The 22887-nt window shown below is 64.2% G+C and overlaps 2 protein-coding genes across 4 annotated transcripts in view; one reads left to right on the top strand and one right to left on the bottom strand.

Annotated features, from left to right (window-relative positions):
* RPL38 (ribosomal protein L38) overlaps positions 1-22887 on the bottom strand; it is a 289914-nt gene that overhangs the window by 44941 nt on the left and 222086 nt on the right. The gene's annotated exons all lie outside the window — the stretch shown is intronic.
* The window catches only part of SDK2 (sidekick cell adhesion molecule 2), a 45116-nt gene continuing 25555 nt past the window's right edge, over positions 3327-22887 (top strand). For 2 of the 3 annotated variants that reach the window (XM_068654938.1, XM_068654939.1), the window contains exons 1-2: positions 3591-4263; positions 21385-21544. In XM_068654938.1, coding sequence (XP_068511039.1) covers positions 4185-4263; positions 21385-21544 — 239 coding nt within the window. In that variant the 5' untranslated portion in view covers positions 3591-4184. Of the gene's footprint in view, positions 4264-21384; positions 21545-22887 lie in introns of all 3 variants that reach the window. The other variant, XM_068654937.1, reaches the window with a different exon arrangement.

Here is a 22887-nt window from a genome sequence, read left to right as displayed (position 1 = left end):
GCAGGAAGATGTCCCTGTGTTATTTTGCCAGCTCAGGAGCCCCTCAGCTCTGCACCCCCCTGCACTGAGGGTGGGGACGCGCGGCTCAGGCTGACGGGGGGTTTGAAGGAAGGTCTTAATTGAGCTGAGACACCCCGAGCAGCTGATGCTGGGAGAGAGCTCCCGGCTGGGAAAGGGAGCAGAGCTGGCAGGTAGAAAGCGTTCGCTCCTCTCGCTGTTCCTCCTCCTGGTATTTTATTTTAAAGTCATCAAATATTAAAGATGTTTCTGCGCCGAGCCGCTTTGGAGGCCCCTCGCGCAGCATCCGGGGGCAGCGCGGAGCCCCGTTTGATGCCCTTCAAGGGGAGGCAGCTTCAGTCCTGCTGAGAGCAGAGCATCTGCTGTGTGCAGCCCTGCCCGGGGGCTGGGAAACCACCCCACAGCCCGAGGTGCGCGGTGGCTGCTTCGCCCCACGCTGCCCGGGCTCTCCTGGGGAGCGGGGAAGTGCCCGAAGCCCAGCTTTAAAGCGAGGAGCTGGCAGATCAGAGCCTGCTCGTGGTCTATTGAACCACCTTGAGCTCGCCCCTCCAGGAGAGCAGATGCTTCTGGAGAAAAAGTAGAAAAAAAAAATAAAACAAAACACAACTTCCAATCTTAATTACAAAGGGGAAGTATCGGGGAGCCTGGCTGCAGCCAGCCGGCTCTCCTGGCTGCTGGGAACGTGCACCTTATTGCTAGTCTGGGTATGTCTGGCTTCAGCTTCTGCCGGTGGGAGCTTGTTATGCCTCTATCTGCGAGACTGCAGAGCCTCCATTATCCAATTTCTCTTCCCTGCGCCGGTGCCGACAGCCTGTGGTTACATCTGCTGCCTCTCCCCTCGGATGGCAGGAGAGGGCTGAGGGGCTCCCAGCCCTTTTTGGGGCTCTGGGGGCACTGGGTTCCCCGTGGCTCGCTGCTTCCCAGCTCAGGGAGCTGTGCCGAGAGAGCTGGGGCCTCATCCGAGGCTGACAAGGGGTGCCGAGGACGGCCGAAGGAAGCTCTTGGCTGTTGTCCTGTAGCCTTTGGATAGTGCTGACTCCTGGTCCCCAAAGCGCCTGACATCTGAGCGAAGGCTTCTACATTTCAAGCAGCCTTGATCTTTTTTTGGAACTTGCCTTGGTTTCAGACAAGAGTTTTTTTAATTCAAGCCTAGCGACGTATTTTTGGGCTTGACTTTGATGCGCCCTCCTTCAAGCAGGAGGCAAAATAACAGCTTTCAGTTCTGCAAATAGGCCTGAGGCTGCCTTCTGCTGCCTGCGGGGCTGCGCAGGGCAAACCCCTCATTAGCAGAGGCCCCGAGCAGCAGCCGGCGGCCGTGGGGCTTCTGTTGGGGGCTGGAGCCCCTCGGTCTGGGAGATTTCTGGAGAGGAGCTCAGAAACCCACCCCCCCGATGCGCCCTTGGAGACCTGCTCCTTCAAACCCCTTCCAGAGCAGTCTTGGAGAGGGGAGAGTCGTGCAAGCAGCTGGTCTGTGCGCGAGCCTCATGGTAATTACAAGTGACACTGCCCCGAAACGTAGCTGGGATGCTGCACAGGAGGCTGGAGGATGGGGCCAAAGCTGATGAGAGATGGGGCGGGGGTGCACGGGGGCGCACAGACATCACCCAGTTTGTGCCAGGGTCACGGGGAGCGTGGGTGCCACCAGAGCTGGGTGCCCTCTCGGCGGTGCACCAGCATCGCCCAGGGAAGGTGTCAGCTTTTCCAGCCACCCCTGGAAGCAGCTGCAAGGCTGCGTGCGGAGACTTGCTCCTGCTCGGATAAATTTGGGCAGAGGAGAGCTGGCACGGAGCAGGCAGGGCTGGGTGGGAGCCTTGCTGCGAGATCAAAACTCCTCCAGTCCGCCCGGGTGGCTGCGGGGAGCCAGGTACCTCGGAGAGGAAGGTAATAAAGGGCTCACACCTTGGCAAGATGAATTGTAATAACCATAAATCAGCGCTGGCAGCAGGGGCAGGTGCTGAATTTACGGCCCTGGAGACAGGAATTCCTGTTCTTTCAGGAACAAAGCCCTGACCCCTGCGGGGGGCTGGGAGCGTGCTGAGAGCTATCACGGCTGCTCTCCCCTGCTGCAGCAACGTGTTAGTGCTGCGGGACCGGGCTCCAAGCTCACCGCGGGGTTGCTGCGCTCGCCCCTGGCAGGGCAGCCTTCCTCCCCGCTGGATCCAGCCCGTGCTGGGGAACACCTCCCCGAGGGGCGAGCCAGGCTTGCAGCCTCCCACGGCACATCGATCCCCGCCGTCTCGGTTGAGAATGCCAGCCACGGAGCTGATTAATGCCGGGGTGGGCAAGCGCCTGGGTTATTGTTCAGTCTCGCCTCGAGAGGTCGATGGGAAATTTGGCAGCGGCTCTCCAAATGCGCAGCGCGCACACGGGCATTGTCCCCCCTGAGCCCTGTGCGTGATTTACATGGGAGCTTGTATCACGTCGTGGAAACGCACGCCGGTGTCCAGGCACCACCACGCAGTTGTACGAGGGTTGTGTGGGAATGATCCCCTTGCCCCTGCCCTGATTTGACCCTCTGGTGCTGGGCCTGGCTTCAGCCAAATCTGCTCCTGCTCTCACCCCGATCCTCTTAGGACCCTCTAGGTCCCTCGGCTCCAAGGTGCTGCCTGTGCCCAGGGGGCTGATCCAGCATTCAGGGTGGACGTTTCCTTCTGTGCGAACATTTTGGGTCCTTTGGGTGTTACTGCTCGGTATCAGCCCTGACTGAGCTGCTCCCCCCCCCACCGAGGGGGAGGCACTGTGCTGGCATAAAGCAGTCACTTCTGAAGGATGTGTGACCCGGGCCTGATCCTGCTGGGAGATCTGGGCTTGAGGAGTTGCAGGATTGGGCCTGAGGAGGTGGTATGTTATCTGGGAGGTGCCGCTGGCTCGCCTCTGGGGTTAGAGCTGCTGTTTTTTTTCCAGAACCCTATACCATGAGCATTGATAATCTGGTGGCGGCGAGTTCTGCTGCTGTGCTGCCTCGGGGTGCCCCTTCCCTCAAAAAGGGGACTGGGTGCTGATGCTGTGAGCCCTATCAGGGAGGGGGAAAGCAGCAGGGAGGGTGGGGGGCGGCTCCAAGCGCTGGGCGAGGCAAAACCCACAGAGGGGCACCTCCTGCTGCATCCCCATCTGGGGGCAGCGAGCTCGGCTGGACATTTTGGGGACGGTTGTGGGGAGGGGGACACCCACTCCTCACCAACCGGGGAGCAGCCGGAGGGGGACGCGCCCGCTTTTTTTATTATTTTTTTATTTTTTTATTTTTTTTCCCCATTCCTTCTCCATCCGCGCCTGCCGTGCGCGCCCGGCCGCGGCCGCTGGGTAGCGCTCGGAGCCTCGCCGCCTCCCCGCCTCCCTCGCTCGGGCTGCCCCCGGCTCCGCCGAGCCCCTCCAGCCGCCTCCACCTCGGCTCATTCGGGCTCGGCTCCGCGCAAGGAGGAGCCCCCCCCCCCCCCCCCGGAGCTCCCGAAGGGGTCGGCGCTGCGCCTCCTGCCCGCCCGCCGCGCCCCGCCGCCGGCTGCGAGCGGGACCCCGAGCCGCTGCCCCCCGCCGCAGCACTTTCCGCGTCTTCCCCCGGCTGACAAGGGGGGGTGAGACGGATTTGGGGCTGGGGGGGGGTTGTTTTGGGGAGAGACCCCCCCCTCCCCATAAAGCCCCCCCCGGAGCCGCCGAAGCGGGGATGTCCCCAGCAGGGAGCTGAGCGCTGGGGAGGGGCCGGCTGCCGCCCCCGGACCCCAAACTTTGTGGGTTTTGTGATTTTTTTTTTCTTGGTTTTCTTTTTTTTTTTTTTTTTTTTTTTTTCCTTCCCTGCGGTGTGCTCGGCTCCGGGAGCTGCGGGCACGGGGGGGAGGGGGGGGGGTGCCCGGCCCCGATGGTGCTTGAGGACGCAGAAGGGGCCGGGGGCGCACAGCCCAGCGCTTCCCACCCCTTCCCCTGACGAGAGGGGCTCGGCTGCGGGCTCCGCACCGGATTTTGGGGATCCCGGGCTCTGCACGGCCCCGGGGAACTTGGACACGGCGGGGAGCTGCCTGCGGACCCCCCCCCTCCAGCCCTACCGGGAGCCTTGCACATCGCCTTCGCCTCCCCCCCCTCCATCCCCGAGCAGCGCTGCTGCGGGGGTCCCTGCGCCCAGGGGGGGGGCCCGGATTATAAAGTCGGGGAAGTTGCCCCCCCGTCTCGGCGGAGCCATGGCCCGGCTCGGGAGCTGGGCGCTGCTGCGCTTCGTGGTGCTCGCCCTGCTCGGTCCCCAGGGAGCCGGAGCCCAAGGTAAGGGGATGCGCGGGGGTCCCGGAGCGGGGGGCAGCTTCTTCACCCCCCCCCCAGTTTCCCCTTTGATGCTGGAGGTGGAGCAGGAATGGGGGGTGAGGGGGACCCGGCTTGGCCACCCCTTCAGCTGAGCTCCGGGGAGCCCTCAGGCTGCCCTGGGAAGTTTGGGTGTCTGGGGGGGGGAAGGCGGGGACCGAGGCAGCCCCAGAGCTCGGGGTGAGGAGGGGGCACAGCCCCGGCCGTGTTTAAGGAGCCCCCCCAGGAGCTGGTGCCCAGGGCTGAAGGGTGCAGGGCACAGCTCTGCTCTGCCTCCCCCTTCCCCATGCCCCATAACAGCCCCAGCTCTGGGGGTGCGAGGGAGATTTTGCCCTGAGCATGGGGTAGAGACTGCACCGGCCCGTTCTGGGGGGGCTGAGCACCCTCCAGGGACGGTGTGGGGTGAGGGCACCCGTTTTCCCCCCTCCCCATTTGAGTGGCAGGACCTGGGGCGCAAGTTTGGGAGCTCCCAGGGAGCAGCTCTCGTGCTGGTGTCGGTCCCATTGACCTCCAGCCACTGGTTGGGCTGGGCAGGGTGCTGGGGCTGGAGGGGGGGGCTGCATCCCCAAGCCCCCCATGGGTGCCCTGGGGCTCCCTGTGCCACCCAGCCGATCCCTGGGGCGAGTTGGTATCGCTGGGCAGGGCGAGCCCTGTCTGCTCGTCACCTCCAGGGCTCTGGCGTGGCACAGGCTGGTTTTAGCTGCTCCGTTACCCCAGAGAGAGGCAGAAATAACTCCTGGACCTTTGGGGTGTGACTGGATTTCGGGGGTGCAAGGGGGGGCCCTCCTGGAGAGGATCCCCATGAGGATGAGGGAGGAGGAGGCTCCTGTCTGGCAGGGCTGCAGCGCGGCCACCTCCGTCCACGCAGCTTGGACAGAGTGGATCCAGGCTGCAAAATTGGGGAGGGGGCACGGCGGGGGGCAGCGCTGTGGCTCGGGGGGTCCTTGCCCAGGACATTTCTTGCCCTTGTTGGCAGCAGCGAGTGGAGCCGGCAGTCCCCGTGCGCTCCCGTCCTCGCGCTCCCCCTGAGCCTCCCCTAGCACTGCTATAATTTCTCAGTAATTAAGTTCAGAACATAACATCTAAAGCGGCAGTATATTATCCGGGCAGGCCCTGTGTGGGGAGCTGTGAAGGTCTCTTTGATTGATTCACTCCCTTGCTGAGTTTCTCTCCCTCCTGGCTGGCGTCTCCAACCCGCGAGTCCCCCACGGTCCGTTTGTTCCCGGCTGCGGGGTGGGCTCCTGGCGGCACCCCTTCCCCTCCTGTTTCTCCAACGGGGGGGCTCTCCGTGCTTCATCCGTGCCTGGAAGCGAGGGGAAGGAGCTTTGGTGCCTCGATCCTGGAGCACGGTTTGGGCTTTGCCTCTTCTCTCCCTGCAGCGGGCAGCGTGACATTGCGCTGCGTGGCGGCCGCTGCCTGCGACGGAGCAGCACGGGGAGCAGCTCGTGCCATGAGATGGGGACACGCGGGTCACCTCCCCGCCTGCTGCTGCTCCCCCGTGCACGAGGGGCTGAGGACGAGCATCGCTGCAGCCCGTCGTGGCCAACCGGACACCGGGGTGGAGGTGCCAAAGGAGGAGCAGCCCCTCTGCGGGCACCCCTCGAGGGCTGGTGACCCCACAGCCAAGCCGGGAGCGGAGGCAGACACAGGATCTGTGCGGGTTTTATCGATTCCAGCAGCCGAGGAGAAACGGGATCAATAGAGACGGAGAGCAGCGGGGGAGGAGGGCGCGAGACCTTCCCAAGCGGGGCGCCGAGCTCCCCAGGCACCGGGATGAAAAAGCTTTTAATACCTGCAGTTCCTAAAACAAAGGGCTCCGTACCGCTGGGGAGAGATGGGATGGAAGTTTAATTACAGCCTGGCTGCGCTGCGTAATTATTAATTACCCGTGGCAAAAAATAACTTATTGATTAGGGCCCTCGCGCTAATTACCCGGAGGCGAATGCGGTGCTGGTGGAAGGCTAATCAGTCAGCGCCGCCCGGGTGGGAGCTGTGTCGCAGTGCGACCCTCCTGGGGGGGTTACGGGTGGGTTTTGTGCCCCCCAGGAGCAGTTTTCCCTCCCCTGGGGCTGGGGGCGCAGCCCGGGACCCCCCGCACGGGCACAGCGGCTGTAATGGGATTGAGGAGGCTGCGGCCAGTCCCAGGAGGGATTTGGCAGGCTTAAGGTTCCAGACGGGATTTGGGGCAGGGGCCTGAAAAGGCAGCCAAAGAGGCTTATTAGGGGGCTGGAGCGGAGGTGCGGCTCCTTCTGGCACCCACGCGTGGATCCTGGGCACGTCTGCACGCACGGAGCCTGCGGGGCTGGAGGGGACAACCCCCTGCCCCTTTTTGGGGATGTGACAGTGGTGCCGGGCTGGTGCCACGCATGGCAGGTCTCAGGGCTCGTGGGAAGGTGCCTTTATCCACAAAAGGGTCCCCGTGGGGTTGGAAACACCCGGCTACGGGGTGGCAGTCACCAACCCAGGGCTGCCCAGGATGGGGCTGGCACCCACCCACCACCCTGCAGCCCCACGAGCACCGGGTGGCTTTTTTGGGGGGGATTTCCTCGGGCCAAGCCCCTTGCAGTGGGGCAGGTCGGGGTGCGTGGGGCAGGGATGTCCGAGCGTGGCCGCTCCTGCGCCGCCTCCCCTTCCCCGTGAGCTCGGCTGCTGCTTTAGCCTCCGGCCTCGTGCAAAGCTCCGGCTCAGGAAGGAAAGTGGCTTTTAGGGGAGAGGAAAGGGAGATTAAAATTTGATGCTTCTTTGGAAGCCATTAGTGGCCGGGCGCAGCGATGAAATTTTGATGACCCGATAACCGCGCGCGCAGGAGGGATGCGATCCGCTCGCGGGCAGCCCACGTCCCTGTAGGATCAGGGCGCAGGCACGGCTGTGGGCTTGTAACCCCATTCCCTTTGCAGGGCAAACCCCAATGCTGGCATGTTTGGGTGCAATTGGGGGGGGCTGAGCTGCCCCTGCCCAGTGGTGCTGGCTGCTTGTGCCCCATCGAGCGCTGCCCCTGTCCCTGAATGTCCCCAAGGCTGCGGGGACGTTTCTGCTCAGCGGGAGCAAGTGAAGGAGCTGGAGGAGAGAGGGGGGGAGGCAGGCAGGCGGCTGCAGGCTGCTTGTGGTCCTGGGAAAAGGCTGATAATTAAACCTGGGAGGAGGCAGGCTGGCTCACGGGGGCGGGGGCGATGAGGAATGACCCCGCGTCCGCCTTTGTGGGTTTTTATGGACCGTGTCCTTGTCCCCAGCCCGGCTGCTGTGGCACTGGGGTGTCCTGTGCCGTGGATCCGCAGGGAATGGGGCAGCTCCAGCAGCTTCTTTTTGGGGCTGTGAAGCCCGAGGTGCTGCTTTGCCCCAGAGGGACACCCCCTTCCTTACCCAATGCAGGAGGGGAGCACCCGCCCTCCCCGTCCCCTGTCTGGAGCTGGTCCCTGGTGGTGGTTCCAACCTCGGGACCAGCTCCAGCCACACCACATTACGTAGGTCCTACATAAATAGTGGCCGTGCTGCTGTTTGCAGGCTGGTGCCTGGGGAAAACGAAGCGCTGCTCGCATCGGGGATGCGGAGCTGCAAGGGAGCCAAAAAAAAAAAAACCCAAAACCCTCGTGGTGCTGGGTCCCAGCTGGGTGGGAGCGCAGCGGGTGGCCTTGCCCGTGAGCCCTCGTTACCTCCCCGAGCTCGTTAGCAGGTTGCGTGGCGTTGGGTGAAAAATGGTCAGTGCTGGGCCCGGAATAAATATGCTGCTGTCAGATGGGATGTGATCGCGCTAACCAAGGGCGAGCCCAGCCCCACGGCGGCTGTGGGGCAGGGTACAGGGGTTGGTGGTGCTCTGCTGGTGCCACACAGCTCCTGTGCGTGGTGCTGGGCACTGGCTGTCCGAAAAGGGGTCACCCATGGGGGTCTGGCACCCTTGTGGGGATCAGAGGGGATGGTGCAGGGGGCAAAGGGGTGTCCCGGGAGCTCCTGGGGAAGGACAGACCGGGGTGGGGGCTGCCCTGTGCAGGGGAGCATCGTGCGGAGCTGCTGGAGGGGGCACGGTGTCACCCAGGGGTTGGAGAGGTGGTGGCAAAGCAAGGCACCTTCCCCCCAAAAAAATCCCTAGGCGTGCTGCTTTCTGTTCTGGGGGTCCCACCCTTTGCTTCCCCAGAGCCATCCCTGGCCGTGGGTCTGGATTTGGGGCAGGATTTTGTCAGCTCGCCCTGCCAGCAGGCAGGAATGTGCCGGCAACAGCTCCCTGCTGCGCTGGGCCCTCCTGGCATCCCTCGCACCCCGGGCACGCCGGTGATGCCGCCTGCAAGGGCAGGGCCCCAAGCACCCCTCCGGCCAGCTGCTGGGAGTGCATCCCCTCCCCTCGCTCCCAGAAATGATTTTGGGGCACATCCATCCCCTCCCCTCGCTCCCAGAAATGGTTTTGGGGCGCATCCATCCCCTCCTTGCTCCCGGGGGTATTTTGGGGCGCATCCTGCCCCCCCCAAATTGCTCCCAGGGATGCATCCTGCTGCTGCCACCTCCCTCCCCAAGCCCCCGCAGACCACCTGCCCGCGCCCCCTCGGCGGCCCCCCTCCCTTTGCCCCCAGCCCCGCGGGGCGCAGGAATGCCTGCGCCTGGAAAAGCTGCGCCGGGGCTCGGGTTGCCTGGGAACTGGGTAACCTGATCCTTGGGAACGGGGCCGAGGGCAGGGGACATTCCCTCCGCAGCTGGTCCCCGGCCCCCTTTGTCTCCCCTGCTCCCGTGGGGCCGGTTGCGCCCTCGGGGCCCCCCCCCAGGAATGGGGAATGTGGGTGCAGGGGGGGCTCCCAGCCTGTGCTGTCCCCTGGGGATGCTGTGAGTGGCAGCCACCGCCTGCTCCCCGTGCGGATCGGTGTCACCTCCTGGCTGGTGGCCACCACGGGCTGGGGAAGGCCCTGGGCATGGTGGCCAGCTGCTGGGAGCGGGGACAGCACGCTGACAATCCCAGGAATGCCAGAACCCATCCCCGTGCCAAAGCCACCCTCGCTTCCCTCCCCCTTTTGTGCTGTCGCTGTCCCCATCTCGCAGCGCGGCAGCTGAACCGAGCCGCGCTCTGCTGGGGAAACTGAGGCAGGGGGCGGAAAGGGGAGAGCCTGGGCGAGGTGGGGAGGGGGAATAGGGGCTCTCTGACCCCTGGGGCTGCTGGCCAGGCTGGTGTCCCCCTTGCCGTGCCCCCTGGGGACGGGCTCTGCTGCCCGGTGCGCACACACGTGAGCGGCTCTGTCGGCTCTCATCCATCACCGCCCGCCCGCGCGGAGACGCCGAGGCCCCTGGTGTAGGGAAACCTTGATGGGTTTGACCATTAGCAGGAAGAAACCAGGGAGCTAATTTTAGCTGCCATCGCTAATTGCTTTGTGTGCTGCTGGGCGAGGCGACAACCTGCCAGTCCTCGGCGCTAACCTTGAGCCCCCCTGCCCGTGTGCCGGGGGTCCTGCGGGACGTGGGGGTGGTTTTGGGGGGCACCGATCCCTGCAGGGGGGTTCACCGGGGTGCTGCAGGGCTGGGGTGCCCCAATTTGTGTGGGTAGGTGTCCCCTGGGGAGCGGGGATGTGTGTGGTGTGGGGGAGAGACCCCTAAATGTGGTCTGGGGTCGGTGGGAGATGCGGGCTGCGTGCCCCAACTCTGCGCCATCGCTGCGTTCATGGCTCACAACAAGGTGATGAAGGCAAATGCTATTTTTAGAGCCCTTTAATTGATCAGGGCGTGCGTGCCCACTCCCCGGCACGTGAATCGCCCAAGCCAGCAGGAATTTCTCCAGGGGGACCGTGGGGCTGAAGCAGGTTTGGGGTCCTGTGCCGCGTCCCCAGGGCTGGGCTGTGTGCGCCGGGCTGCCCGGGGGAGCCTGGCCCCACTGTGTCCCCGGGGCCAGGTCCTGGTTCTTTGGGGGGTTACTGGGATTAGGAAACGGGGTGAATGTAGGCCAAATTAATGTAGGCATTAACTGGGGTTTGGTGTCATCGACATCTTGTTCGTTGCCCTCCTTTGGGGACTGATCTTCCCAGCGGGGAGCGCCGAGCACTGGGACGTGCCGGTGGTGTCCTGGGGGTGTCCCTGAAACTGTGGGGTCAGCATGGAGGGGAAACAGCTTCTTCCTCCTCCTCCTCATCCTCCTCCTCCTCACCTGGGCTTGGAGCACAGGGTCCTGGGGGAAGGGGACACAGGGAGCAGCTCCCAAAGGTGCCGGGGTGGGAGCGGGTGCGGGAATGCTGCCGGGTGCCTGCTGCTGGAGGGGGCTGGGGCGGTGCGGCCACAATAGCTCTGGTTTCAGCAACCCGCCCCCTGCGTGCCTGCAAAAACAGCTGATGGCCGTGGAGGGGGATGAAATGGGATTAGCTGCCGATTCCAAAGGGAGCACGTCCTGCCCAGCCGGACAATGCGCCCGCTGTCCCCCCGCTTCACGCCTCGGCGCTCCGGCCCCAGCAGGGAGAGGGGCTCGGTGTGGGCTGCCCGGGGTGGGTGCCTCCTGCCCTGGCTGTCCCCAATGTCCTTGGGGGCTGCTTGTGGATCACGGGGTGCTTGTGGGGTGCAGCAGGGTTGGGGCTCAGCCTGCTTGGCACAGCCGAGTGGGTCCTGGGGACCAGGGGACCCCATCCTGCCCGTGCCAGGAGCTGTGGCCATCCTGTCCCCGCAACCAGGAATGCTTCATCCCCCCTCTGGAGCCCCCCAGCCAGGATGGAGAAGCAAACCCGGTGGTGTGAGGCGCTCTGCAGGGTGTGTGGCTGCAGCTCCTGTGTTTCCCTGGGGTGCAGAGCCCTTTGGGGGTGCAGGGAGATGGGCACGGGGGGGTACCCGGGGGCAGGAGCTGCGCCCGGTCCCAGCTGCAGCGCTGCCGGGGCGCGCGTGTGCGCGGCGCGCTCAGTGGAGTGAATTGATGTTTATTTTGATAATGAGTTCTCAATGCATTCGCAAACTAATAAAATCAACTCATTAGGGTGGTATGTTTAATTCAAAGCTCCGCTGGGGGGAGAGCCCTTCCCCGGGGGGGGGGCTGCCGGCAGGCGCGGAGCACCCAGCCTGTGCCCGCGTGCTGGGTGCCGGAGGAGGAAGGCGACGGGCGCCTTCGTCTCCCCGCGCTCCCCGTTTTGCTGGCTTGCACCAGGGGGGGAGAGGGGCTGGGAGGGCGGCGGCGGGGAGCTGAGCTGTGCAGTGGAGGGTGGAAATAAAGCACGCGCTCTGAGCAGGGGAAATAAACCGCCGAGCCCTTCACCTGGGGCGCTGGCACAGCCTCGCTCGCTTGGCTTCTCCCCCATAAGCCGCGCGTCGGGCTGGGCAGCGGCGCTGGCTGCAAAAGCCCCTCTGGCTGAGAGCGAGCCACAAGTGTGTAAATAAGTGCAAGAACCGGAGCTCGCTTCTCTGCCCTGGAAAGCCAGGGGTACGGGGGGGCCGCCAGGCCACGAGCTGTTCCCGTCCCTTGCCTGCGAACGAGGGCGGTTGGAGAGGAAAGCTTTGGAAAAGGTTTTTTCCGAGGAAAAAGTCTGCTTGCGCTCATGCTACAGCTATTTACGTTTGAAGTGAGCAATGCAATGATTAATTAATAGTCTGAATAAACGATAGCTGGACGCACCCCCCCATAAATCCCTGCCTGCCTGTCCCAGCTGCGCGGTGCCTGCTGGCTCAGGGGACGGGGACACGCGCAGGGGACCTGGGCCACCGGTGGCTTTGTCCCCCTCAGCTTTTTGGAGGGGATGTGGGGAGCTGGTACAGCCTTTTCCATCCCGCAGGGCTGGCGACTTAATTGCGTCAGCGCCCTGGGAAAGGCTGAGTGGGGTTTTTCTTGTGGTTTCTGCCTTCTGTTTTTCTTTCCCTGGCGTGTTTTTTCCGTTGGGAAATGCTGCCTTGTTGAGACTTCGCGGTGAGCCTGGAGAGCGGCTGGCTGGCTGGCTGGCTGCGAGGGTGGTTACGGGGCCAGGGCTATGCTGAGCATCCTGCACGGCCAGGGGGTGCGGGGGGGCTTTGGGAGGGGATCTTGGGGACTCATCCTGCAGAAGGGATGTTCCAGGCACTGCCGAGGAGCCGTGTGTCTGCTCGCAGCAGGGGCTTGGCGGTGCCTTTGCTTTCCTGCCCCTCACCATCCGCGGTGACCCTGGGTCTGCAATCTGGCTTTTGGGGCCAGGAGCCGCTGCTGCCCACCAGGAACACCTGGAGGATGTGCTCCATGTGCCCCGTGGGGCCAAATCCAGCCTGCAGCCGTGCTGGGCTGCACCGGGCTCGTGTGCCCTCCATCCCACGGTGACGTCCCCATCCTTGCCCCTCGCCCTCTCGCTGTGCCGGGGTCACTCCCGGGGAGCCAGCGGCGCGTCCCGGCCCCTCTCCGGCAGAGCCCCGGCGGCGTTGAGTCACCCCCGGTGTCCGTGACTCACAGCCCTGACCCAGATTCGGAGGAGCTGCAATCGCAGCAGCAGCAGCAGGGTTTGTGGCCTCGCAAGGAGTTTGCTGGGGAAGGAGTTTTGGCCGGAGCCCGGCAGCTTGTGGAGTGGCCCCAGCTGGGGACAGGGCTGTGCTCAGAGGGGACAGGCTCGCTCCGGCTTTTGGGGCCACCCAGCTGTGCCCCCCATGGCTGGGCAGCCCCCGTCCCCGTGCTGAGCCCTGTCCCCGTGCGTTGTCCCCAGCCTGGTGCTGATGGATGCGGGGGGACGTGTGGCTGGAGCAGGGGGGGGACTCTGGAGGTGGCTCCTGTGCTGATGCGGGCTGACAGGGGAGCAGGACAGGAGTGCTGACGTGGCCTTGGGGACACGGGGACACTGGCATGTGCTGGGCACCTCGCTTTGGGGTGTGCGGGGCACGGAGCCAGCTTGGGCAGGGGATTTGGGGCAGCGGCTGATGGGGACCTGCTTGGCTCTGCTGCATGCAGGGGAACTGATTTAGGGCTGGTACCGGGGGGCACTGGGATGAGGGCCAGGCACCAGGGTTCACATTTGGAACCGAGCGACGGGGTCCGTGCTTTTGGGGCCGGGGTTTGTGGATTTGGGGCTGGGATCGGGGCCAGGCACCGGGGGCTGTGCGCACGGAGCTGCGCGGCGTTTCGGAGCACAAAGCTCTGCTTGTTGGCCCCCCCCCGGGCTCAGGGGCTGGGAGCGCACAGCGGTGCCGTGTGTGCGCTCCTTGTTGGGGCTTCCCGCAGGGGGAAATGTTGTTTTTTCCAGCCGGAGCTGCCGGTCCGGGCGGGCAGAGGGGCTGGGTGTGCGAGGCCAGGCAGGGCTGGGCACGCACACAGCCCCGCTCTGTTCCCTCGATGAGGTGCTTGCTGGTCCCTGGCCAGGGCTGGCGCCTCTCCCTCCTCTCCGCGGGGGTCTCCGGCTTCACCTGGCCCCCGTGGGCACCGGTTGGGTCCCTGCTGCCACTGGGGTTGGGTGCTGGGGGCTCTCCCAAGCCCCAATCCTTGGGCAGGGGGCTGGGGGCTAAGAGGGGGCGATGCTGGCACAGCCTTAGCTCCGCAGCTGGGGGCACAGGGGGGGAGCTCCCCCAGTCTGGGACCTGCTGGTGGCCGGGGACACGTGCTGGGAGCTGTGAGCTGCTTGGGGAGGGGTCCTGGGAGAGGCTGCAAAGGGAGGTGGCTTTGGGAAGGGAGGTCCTGAGCGGGCACCGTGGTGCTGCGGGGCTCAGCACCCCTTTTGCCAAGTGTCCCTCGTCCTGGGGGAGCCGTGCTGGCCTCTCCCCGTGCGCCCTGTCCCCCGTGGGGCTTTGGCCGGGCACGGCGAGGCCGCCAGCACCCTGCAGCCCATGGCCTGCTGAGCCCTCTGAGAGCCGGGGCTGCGGAAGAGGAGCTTGTTATGGAGCCATCCTGCTTTTAATTAACAAATTAAAATCCTAGTTAACAATCCAGCCCCAGGGCTGTTGGAGTCTGGGAGAAGCTGGAGCGTTTGTTATGGAAACAGCAGTTAATTAACAAATAAATAAATAAGTGTGGGCCTGGAGACAGAGATGCGGGAGGAGGGAGCGGGGCTGGAAGCGGTCTGGGGGGGGTCCTGCTGGTGTGGGGAGAGGCAGTGCAGGAGGAGGGCGTCCGTCTGTCCATCTGTCCCTCTGTCTGTCCTGGGGGGTGCCACAGCCCCGCTGGGCAGTGCTGACCCTGCTCAGAGCTGGTGGGTGCAGGGGGGGGGCTGGATCCTGGCAGTGCCACGACGTGCCGGGGATCCGGGCAGCTCCGCGGGGCTGGGCGCAGCCGGGTGGGGGCCGAGACCACGGCCCCCAGCCCTCCCCGTCTGTGCCCTGCAGCTCCCAGCTGGCATTAACCACAGGGAGCTGGTGCTGGCTGCCAGCTGGGGTTGTCACCGCGGGGGGCTGTGGGGTCACCGTGCCACCCCACGGGTGTCACCTCGCCCACCCTGCCACCCGAAGGGTGCCGGAGCTGAGCGCAGGAGTGGCTGTGTGGGGAGGTGACCCCCATGCAGGGCCCTACAGGGTTTTTATGTGGGGAGGAGGCGGCAGAGCCCCCGTCCCTCCCACAGCTTCTCCTTTCTGAAGGCTTTAAGGGGAGGAATCAGTTGAAAAGGCAGCTCTGCAAATCCTGCCGGCGTCACACGGGCTGCGGCGGCGCTCCGCTTCACAGCCGCTCCAGGTCTGCCTCTCTCCAAGCCTCCCACCTAATCCCGTTAACACACCTCTGCAATCGGCTTACGGCATGTAAGAAACCCCAAATCCACGGCGAGGGAGGCGCAGGATGCTCCACCGGGTCCCTGGAGACAGCGCCCAGCCTTGGCTGAGCCGTGCTCGTGCCCGCGGCAGCCTCGGGGCAGTTTGGAGATGGGGGGGACCCCTCCTGCCCCTTGATTCCTCTGCCTTTCCCCCACTCCCTCCCTCTGCATGCGGTGTGGATGTTTTGTGCACACTTTCAGGCTCACCATGAGGTTGGCCACATCCCCTGAACACCCTCCCAGCACCCAGACCTGCCCTGGGGGGGGTGTTTGCGCCCCGCTGCCTGCTCTCCGTGCTCATGGCCCAGCTGAGAGCGATTCCCCGCTGCCTCTGGGGCTGGCTCGGGGCTGTGCAGGGGCGTTTATTTATGGTCAGGGTGCATTGGGAGGAGGCACCCTGTGCCTGCATCCCCCCAGCTGGGCACCAGCAGAGACGGAGCCGTTTCCACAGCAAGGCCAGGGGTGCCCAAAGGGCCCTGGGTGCCCGTGCAGCACCGGGAGCCTCTCGCTGCTCCGGGACCAGCTCTGCCCCCAAGGGAGGCACCGGGCACGGGCTCGGAGGAGGCTCAGCGTGGCGCAGCTCTGGGACCCTCCTGCATGCTCTGGATGCTCTTTCTGTGCAAAAAAGGTGGTTTTCTTCCTTAAAAACCGCTCAGATCTCTGCAAGGCTGCGGCCGAGCGAGGGAGGCTCTCCAGGTTGTGCTGCCTCTGCTAAAAACCCTCTCAGCTGTGCTCTGCAATGGCTTTAGGAGAAGCCGCCTCTTTTTGGCACGGCTCAGCCTCTCCGTGCCTGCCCCTGCCACGGCCCAGTTGGGCTCTCAGCGGGGATGGGGCCGGGTTTGGTGGTGATGTTCGTGGGGCAGGGCCAGGACACGGGGTCCTCACCTTCATCCTGTGCTCCTCTGGGGTCCCAGAGCTGGAGCAGCGCCTTGGGGTGCAGTGGGAGGGTGGGCAGAAGGGAAACCCTGTGGATAAGGTGCATGGGATCAGGGGTTTGGGAAACCCTATGGAGAAGGTGTGTAGGATCAGGGGTTTGGGCAGTTTTGGGGGGAGCAGAGCCGCAGCCTCTGCTGGAGCATTGGAAATTGCATTTCACGGCTGGGCGGGCTGGGATACCGACTCCAGCACCGGGCGCTCGGAGAGGAGATAAGATTTGATTAAGAAGGCCGCTATTAATTTATGGCAAGTACACTCATGATAGCAGAGAGGTTGCTTTTAATTAATAGCCAGAAGGAGATTTATAAAGCTCTTGGTCTCAGCGGGGGGCGAAGAAGGGGAGGGAGGGGAAAAGCAGGCAAGGAGAGGAACGAAGTAAGTTGCGAGGATTAGCGGACACATCTGCAATTATAAGTCTTTTTACGAATAAAAAGCAAAAAAATGTTAAAAACACACTGAGGAGCTGTGCTGGGAGGGGGCAGGGTCACGCCGGGTTGCTTTTGGCACCTCTCCATGTGCCAGCGGGGACAGGAGCTGCTCGGTGCCACTGCACGGCCACCAGCCAGGCCTGGGGGGGGACAGGGTGTCCCTGTTTTTTTGGGTGTCCCCAGGCAGGTTAATCCTGGCACCAACCCCTGGTGCTGGGGACGTGCCACCACCACGGGGTGAGCGGGGCTGGCACCACCTGAAACGCTTCTCCCAGCAGCAGGAGATGAAATTTGGGCTGTGCTGAGAGCCCCGTGCTGGGGATGCTGTGGGTGGTGATGCCGGGGAGCGGTGCTGCGTGGCGGTGGGGTGCAACCCGTGGTCCCCGCTGCTGCCTGGAGGGCACCGCCTGGCGCCTCTCCACTGCTCCTGCCCCGTGTTTAAAGCTGGTGCCGAGTCACTGTGGGGAAGCCGATGATCAGGGGTGGTTTTGGGGGTGCGCAGGGCTCGGCGAGGGTGCCCACCCCATCCCCACCTTCCCTCTCAGCCCCTCGGCGCCATGGCACGGGCGCGCCGAGCTCCGCGTCTCCCCAGGTGCCGGCGGCGCTCGGCATTTCAATTCTGTTTGCTTTTTATTAAGGGGAAGAGGCCTCGTCTCAGGAATACTAATGGCCCCGGCAGCGGCGGAGAGCGCCGCTAATCCTCCAGCACCTGCCGGCCACCGCGTGGCCACCAGCACCGGCACGGCCATGGGGGGGGGACACGGGGGGCGAGCGAGCAGAAAATGGAACTTAGCCAGCATGACGCTCCCCGGGGACCTCTTGGGGCAGGTCCCTGGGCACGGGGACACCGCGTTAGGGTGGCTGCAGAGGGGACGAGGTTCGTCCCTGGGGATGGGTGCTCTTTGGGTGCACCCTTGGGTGCTCGCTCTTTGGAGAAGCGAGGGGGTGGCCGGTGCCGGGGCGATGGCACGGACACATCCCACGGCCAGGGGAGCCGGGTGGCACCGTGCGCCCACCCAGCAGGGCTGTGACCCCATGGGGGTCTCCCATGGGTGCTGTGCCGGGTGGTTTTAACCCCTTCTCTGCCACGCTGCCGCCCGCCCGCCCGTCTCCCCCAGTCCCCCGGCTGCGGAGCGGCTGCTGCGGCGCCAGGGAACCGCGCGGCGAATATGTTCCACAAATGAATAATAAAAACAAAGGAAAATTACCCTCTTTATTGAAACTCGTTTTATGAATAAAACAATTATTCTGGTAATTGAAAAAATGTGTCGTTAAATTAAATGCAGTGGTTCCTATTAAAATTTTAGTGGATTTCTTCTTCTCTGCTCCTTTTTCTTTCCCCCCCCTTCTCCTTTTCTCCCTCCCTCCCTCTGCCTCCGCTGGCGGCTAAAGGCTGGTAATTATAGCGGAGGGTTTCGCTTTCTCTTTATTGTTTTTTAATCTCCTCGTGCTGCGTAGTCTGATGCAGAAGAGATTTAGCTCCATCTCCCCTTGCTGGGGGGGCTCTGGGGGGCAGAGCGGGGGCTGCACAGCGGGGCTGCCAGGCAGGGACACCCCAGGAGGATGCTCGGGGGCTCTGCTGGTGCCAGGGCCGGTGCTTGCAGCCCTACAAACCCTGGGGGAGCGGGGCTGTGGCTCTGTCACCCCCGTTGCGCGCTCGGGGTGTCCCCCGGGGTCTGGCTGCGTGATGAGCAGGGATGGGTTTGGGCTGCCTGGCGCATCCAGCTGCTCCTCGCCCTGATTAATGGCAATTAGCAGGAAGCAGGCGCAGGGCTGATCAGCTTCCGATTAATGAGCTGGGGAGGGGGGTGGCTAGGTGTCACCTCCCTGTCCCAAGGGTGGTGGCCCTGTGCTGAGCCCAGGCATGGAGGGGGCCTGCGGTGCTCCTGCTGCTGTCCCTGGGGTCCCCGTGCTGGGCAGGGGGGGGACCCAAAACCTCTCCGTGCTCGTGCAAGGCGTCCCCAGCAAAGACAGGGGAAGGATCTGGGCATCTCGTGAGCTGCTGGCCCTGCACGGAGGGCTGGGGGCAGGCGAGGATGGTGGCGGAGCTGTGGGGACCCCGTGCTGCCTGTGGGGCCGTGCCTTGCGCCCCCAGCCCCATCTCGGCTCCTCTCACTGGGGTGCATTGGGCACGGGGGGGCTGAACTCAGCCCCCACTGCCAGCAGAGCCGTGCCCTTGGCAGGGCTTCAGGCTGGATTCCTCCGGGCTTAAAACTCCCCGTCTCTCCCCATCAGGAGGGATTTGAAGCTTGGGGGGGGGATGCTTAGATCCCAGCTCGCCCATTACGCCCGGGTATTAGGATCCATTACCGTGAGGCCGGGCCCCCCTGCCCTATATCCTCACGCCCTCCCCAGTGCTAATGCACCGGCCACGAGCTCAGCCCCAGCTCCCAGCGCCCATTATGTAAATAAAGGGTAAGGACCAAAGATTTTGATCCCATTAGGCTGGATTAGTGCCTCGCGAGGCCTTGGCATTAAAATGTCAGAGGCAGGGGAGTGAGAGAGCAGAGAGAAGGGACCTGGGGTCACCCCCTTCCCCCTTCCCATCCTCCTTCCCCATTACCAGCGCTCGGCACCCCACTGATCCCCTCCATCACCGTGGCCAGGGGGTGCGCCGCCGTTCCCCCTCCTCTGCACGGCAGGATGGGGACGGAGAGGTTTAGGGGCACCTCTTGGCGTGGAGGGGACTGTGATGGGGTGGCGTTGGTGGCACGGCACGGCACAGCTTGGCACGGCACGGCACCCATGCGCCCACCCCGGGGACCCCAGCGCCGCCAGCAGCCGTGCAGCTGTTCCCGGGGCCGCCTCTCCCTCTCGCCGCCGCCTGTGTTTGGAAAGTGATGAATTTCTGCACCAACTAATTAGGCTCTAATTAGCAAGTGGAGTGTAAACAGTCACAACAGATGGGGGAGAGGCAGAATTAGCGGTAATGACCCTCCGTTTTGGGGGGGGTGGGAAGGGGGGGATGTGGTTGGCACGCCCCAGGAATTCTCCTGCCGGGCTCAGGACTGAGGGCGGTGGTGTCGATGTGGGCACCCACCTGCACCCGGTGCTGGGATCCTGCCATGGCCCATCCTGCTCTGGGCAGAGGGAGATTTTTGGGGAAGAAAACGTAAATTTCTTGCAGAGGAACCTCCCGGCTGCAGCTCTGTGCTGGGTGATGCGTCTGTGAGGCTGGTGGGCAGGTGAAGGTCGGGCACAGCCCAGCCCCTGCTCGGAGCACCCTCTGTAGGGTGCAGCAGTAAATCGGGCATCCTCCTCTCCCCTGGTTCCTCTGCTCCTCCTGCCACCCCTGGTCCCCGTGTCCTTGTCACACGCTGGGAGGGCAGCGAGGATTTCACAGCCGGAGCTGCTCCAGCGCAGCCACTGCGGGGGGACGAGGAGGGAGCCCGGAGCTGCCCCCACCCCGTGGGAGCCCCGGCCTGGCCGTGCCCTTCTGGGGGGGATTTTGGCTTCCAGGGGGGAGCGGAGGAGCAGCTCCGGGGGGGTGGAGGGGACAGGGGAGCTGCTGCCGTGACCTTGGTGGGCGGATAACGATCGCATGATCAATAGCGGAATTAGGATGCGCCTCTCCTCCTCGGCACCGCTTTCCACCCTTTAATGCAGAACAGATGGCTGGGGCGCTTCAAAGCGAGCTGAGACTTAGCTGCTTAAAATCAAATTAGGATGTGTGCAAACAGCGAGCTGCCCCCGGGGGGGGGCGTGCAGCGGGGGCACCCTGCTCCCAAACGTCTCCTGTGACAGTGCCACGCTCGGCGTGGGGACGTGCCCCGGGCACGCGGCTCTCTCGGGGCCACCGCGGTGCCACTGCAGCACGTGGGGGCAGCGGGGGGGCTCGTGGCAGCCCCCAGCCGGGTGTCCCCATGGGTACTGTGCCCGGGGATGGCCTTGAGCTGCCCCAGGTCCCCAGGTGCATCGGCAGCGTCCGTCCAGTTGGGCTCCAAACTGGTCCATGGCTCTTTTACTGGTTTGGGTACGGGGTCGGCGTCTGGCTGTGCCTCAGCCCCAGTGGGGGGGCTGTGGTAATCCTGGGGGGTCTCCATCCCCAGCATGAACTCATCTGGTGTTTGAGGTCAGGCTTCTGTCTGCTGCTGCCCCTGGCACGTGTGCAGCCCCACGCACACGCGTGCAGAGCAGCAGTGGCCACAGCTCCTGGGTGCGCACCCACGGCCCTCCAAGCACGGCTCTGTGACCGCCTGCAGCATTTGGGGTTTATAGGGGGCAGGAACCAGCCTGCTGGGGGGCGTTCAGGCCTGATACCCACACCCAGGGGGCAGCAGGATGAGGGCAGCCCCCGACAGCCCGCGTGCTGCTGGGGGGCTGCAAGGAAGGAGCCGTGAGCTGCTGCTTCCCCAGGCACTGGGAAGGATGGGGCTGTGAATTGGTGCAGGAAGGAGGCTGCGGCACCCTGGGGCGTGCCAGCAAGGAGGAAAGGGAACAAACAGCCCCCCAGGGAAGGATTGGTGGTGTCTGGGTGCCTCTGAAGCTCCTGCACACCCCCAGCATCCCTCCCGGCCCCGGGCAGCTCGCGGTGCGCAGCGCCGGGGCTGGAATTCAGCAGGCGCACAGAAGAAAGCAAAAGCCCGACCCCAAAGAAAAAACCCGAAGCCGTGATTGAAAGCGCACTTGAAAGCTGCTGGGGAATATGAATGTGTCTTTGAAGTAAAAGGGCTTCCATTTGTTAAGCAGAAAATGGAGCTGTGTGTTTCGATTTATAGTTTTACTTAGCAAATAAAACAGGAGCCGAGTAAGTGTTTATGTCTCACTCGGCTCCCAGCCCCTCCGCCCCATTTCACCCCCCGAGTTAAAAGCTCCGTGCTTCTGAAACGCTACAAAGGCAGCCAGGAATAAAGCAAAGAAAGCGGCTTAGAGAAACCCTGGATGGGCTAAGCTCCCGCCGATACGCTCGGGAAACGGCTGGGCTGGGGGGGCGGCCAGGTGGAGGGGTCCCCGGGCTGTGCCGGGGGGGACGGGGGAGGCAGAAGCTGGGATCCCACATCCCTGAGCCCTTCAGGGATAAAACCAGGCCCAAAATGAAATGATCAGGGCCCTGCTATGCTCTCACCCCTCTCACCCCTCTCCCTTCTCTCCCCCAGACGACGTCTCCCCCTACTTTAAGACGGAGCCGGTGCGGAGCCAGGTGCACCTGGAGGGGAACCGCCTGGTGCTGACCTGCATGGCCGAGGGCAGCTGGCCCCTGGAGTTTAAGTGGCTGCACAACAGCCGGGAGCTGACCAAATTCTCCCTGGAGTACCGGTGAGTGCCCTCCTGGGGATGCGCAATGGGGACACCAAGCCCTGCCCGGCGTGCTGGTCCCCTCCTGGGACGCCTCGCGGGCACCGTGGCCGTGCCCGAGGCTGGAGCCAGGATGAGCATGCCGGGAGCTGCCTCGCTCTGTTTGGAGAGCAAAAACGGCAGCGGAGCAGTGGATTTAAGCGGGTCAGCGGCGAGAGGAGGCGTTTGCACAGCGCAGGATTAGCAGCGGGCCACAGATCACGGCCAGGTTTGGCCAGCAGCGCTCCCAGCCCCGTGCCCTGAGTAATCCTGCTGGCTCCCGTCACTTCCAGCTCGCCTGGAAACCCAGCCGGGCACCTCTCGCCGTCTCCTCCGTGCGCGCGCGTGTGTGTCATCCTCTCCGTTGTAATCAATAATTCAGCCCCAGACGCGCCGTTCCCCGTTTAAAAGGCATCGCATCCCAAGGCTTCGTGTTGCTGTAGCAACGCGGGGCTGCTCCGGGATGCCAGGAATGCAGACAGCGGGGCTGGGGGACGGCCCTGTCCCTTCCCCTGCGCCAAATGGGGTGCTGGTCCCCTCCCCAGCACCGTGCCGTGGTGGCTGCGGGTCCTGGGGACCCTTGGGGTGCCCCCCGCCAAGCCCAGAGGTGCCCCGTGGCTGCAGCTCTGCGATGCTCCTGGCTCGGTACCGGGGTGCTGATCCCGGTGCTGGGTGCCCGGTGGCCCTGTGGGATGGGTCCCTTGTCCCTAAACCTGGTGGCAAAGCTTGGACGCCCGTCGAGCCCTGTGATGCCGGCAGGGCAGGGCTCCAGCTGCGGCGATGCGAAATGTTCGGTGTTAAATGGAGTTGTGGGAGTGGGGTGGGGGGCTGCAAACCCCATGCAGGAGCAGCCTGTGCCCCGGGGACCACTGTTTGTGTCCCCACAGCGTTTTGGGGTGCCCTACAGCCCTCATCCCCATCCCAAGGTGACTGCCTTCCCCCCTGAGCCCCCTGCCACCGGCTCCAGCTCGCAGCCAGGAAAGGATTAAGGCAGGAAGCGAGAAAACAAACAAACACGGGGAAATAAAAACCCCAAACAAAGCTTGCTGCCGAGCTCATGGAGCAGGCAGGATCCCTGCAAATCTCTGCCCGGCTCCCCCCGGCCCCACAACCTGTTGGCAGCGTTGGCACAGCCCGGCACCCGCTGCCCGGCCCCGGCTCCCCGCGGGGATTTGGGGTGGCCAGAGGCGACTTTGGACACCTCGGCTGCAAGCGGAGGCTGCCGGAGAGGAAGGCGAAGGGCCCAAATTAGTTATGATGGGCATAAATTGAATTTTAATAGAGATGTAGGTGGCTGGGAGCCAGCCCGCTCAGGCAGCGGGAAG

The sequence above is a fragment of the Anas acuta genome, chromosome 18, assembly GCF_963932015.1.
Source record: "Anas acuta chromosome 18, bAnaAcu1.1, whole genome shotgun sequence".
Lineage (NCBI taxonomy): Eukaryota > Metazoa > Chordata > Aves > Anseriformes > Anatidae > Anas > Anas acuta.
Note: the sequence above shows the minus strand (reverse complement) of the source record. Positions and strands in the feature narration are given on the sequence as shown.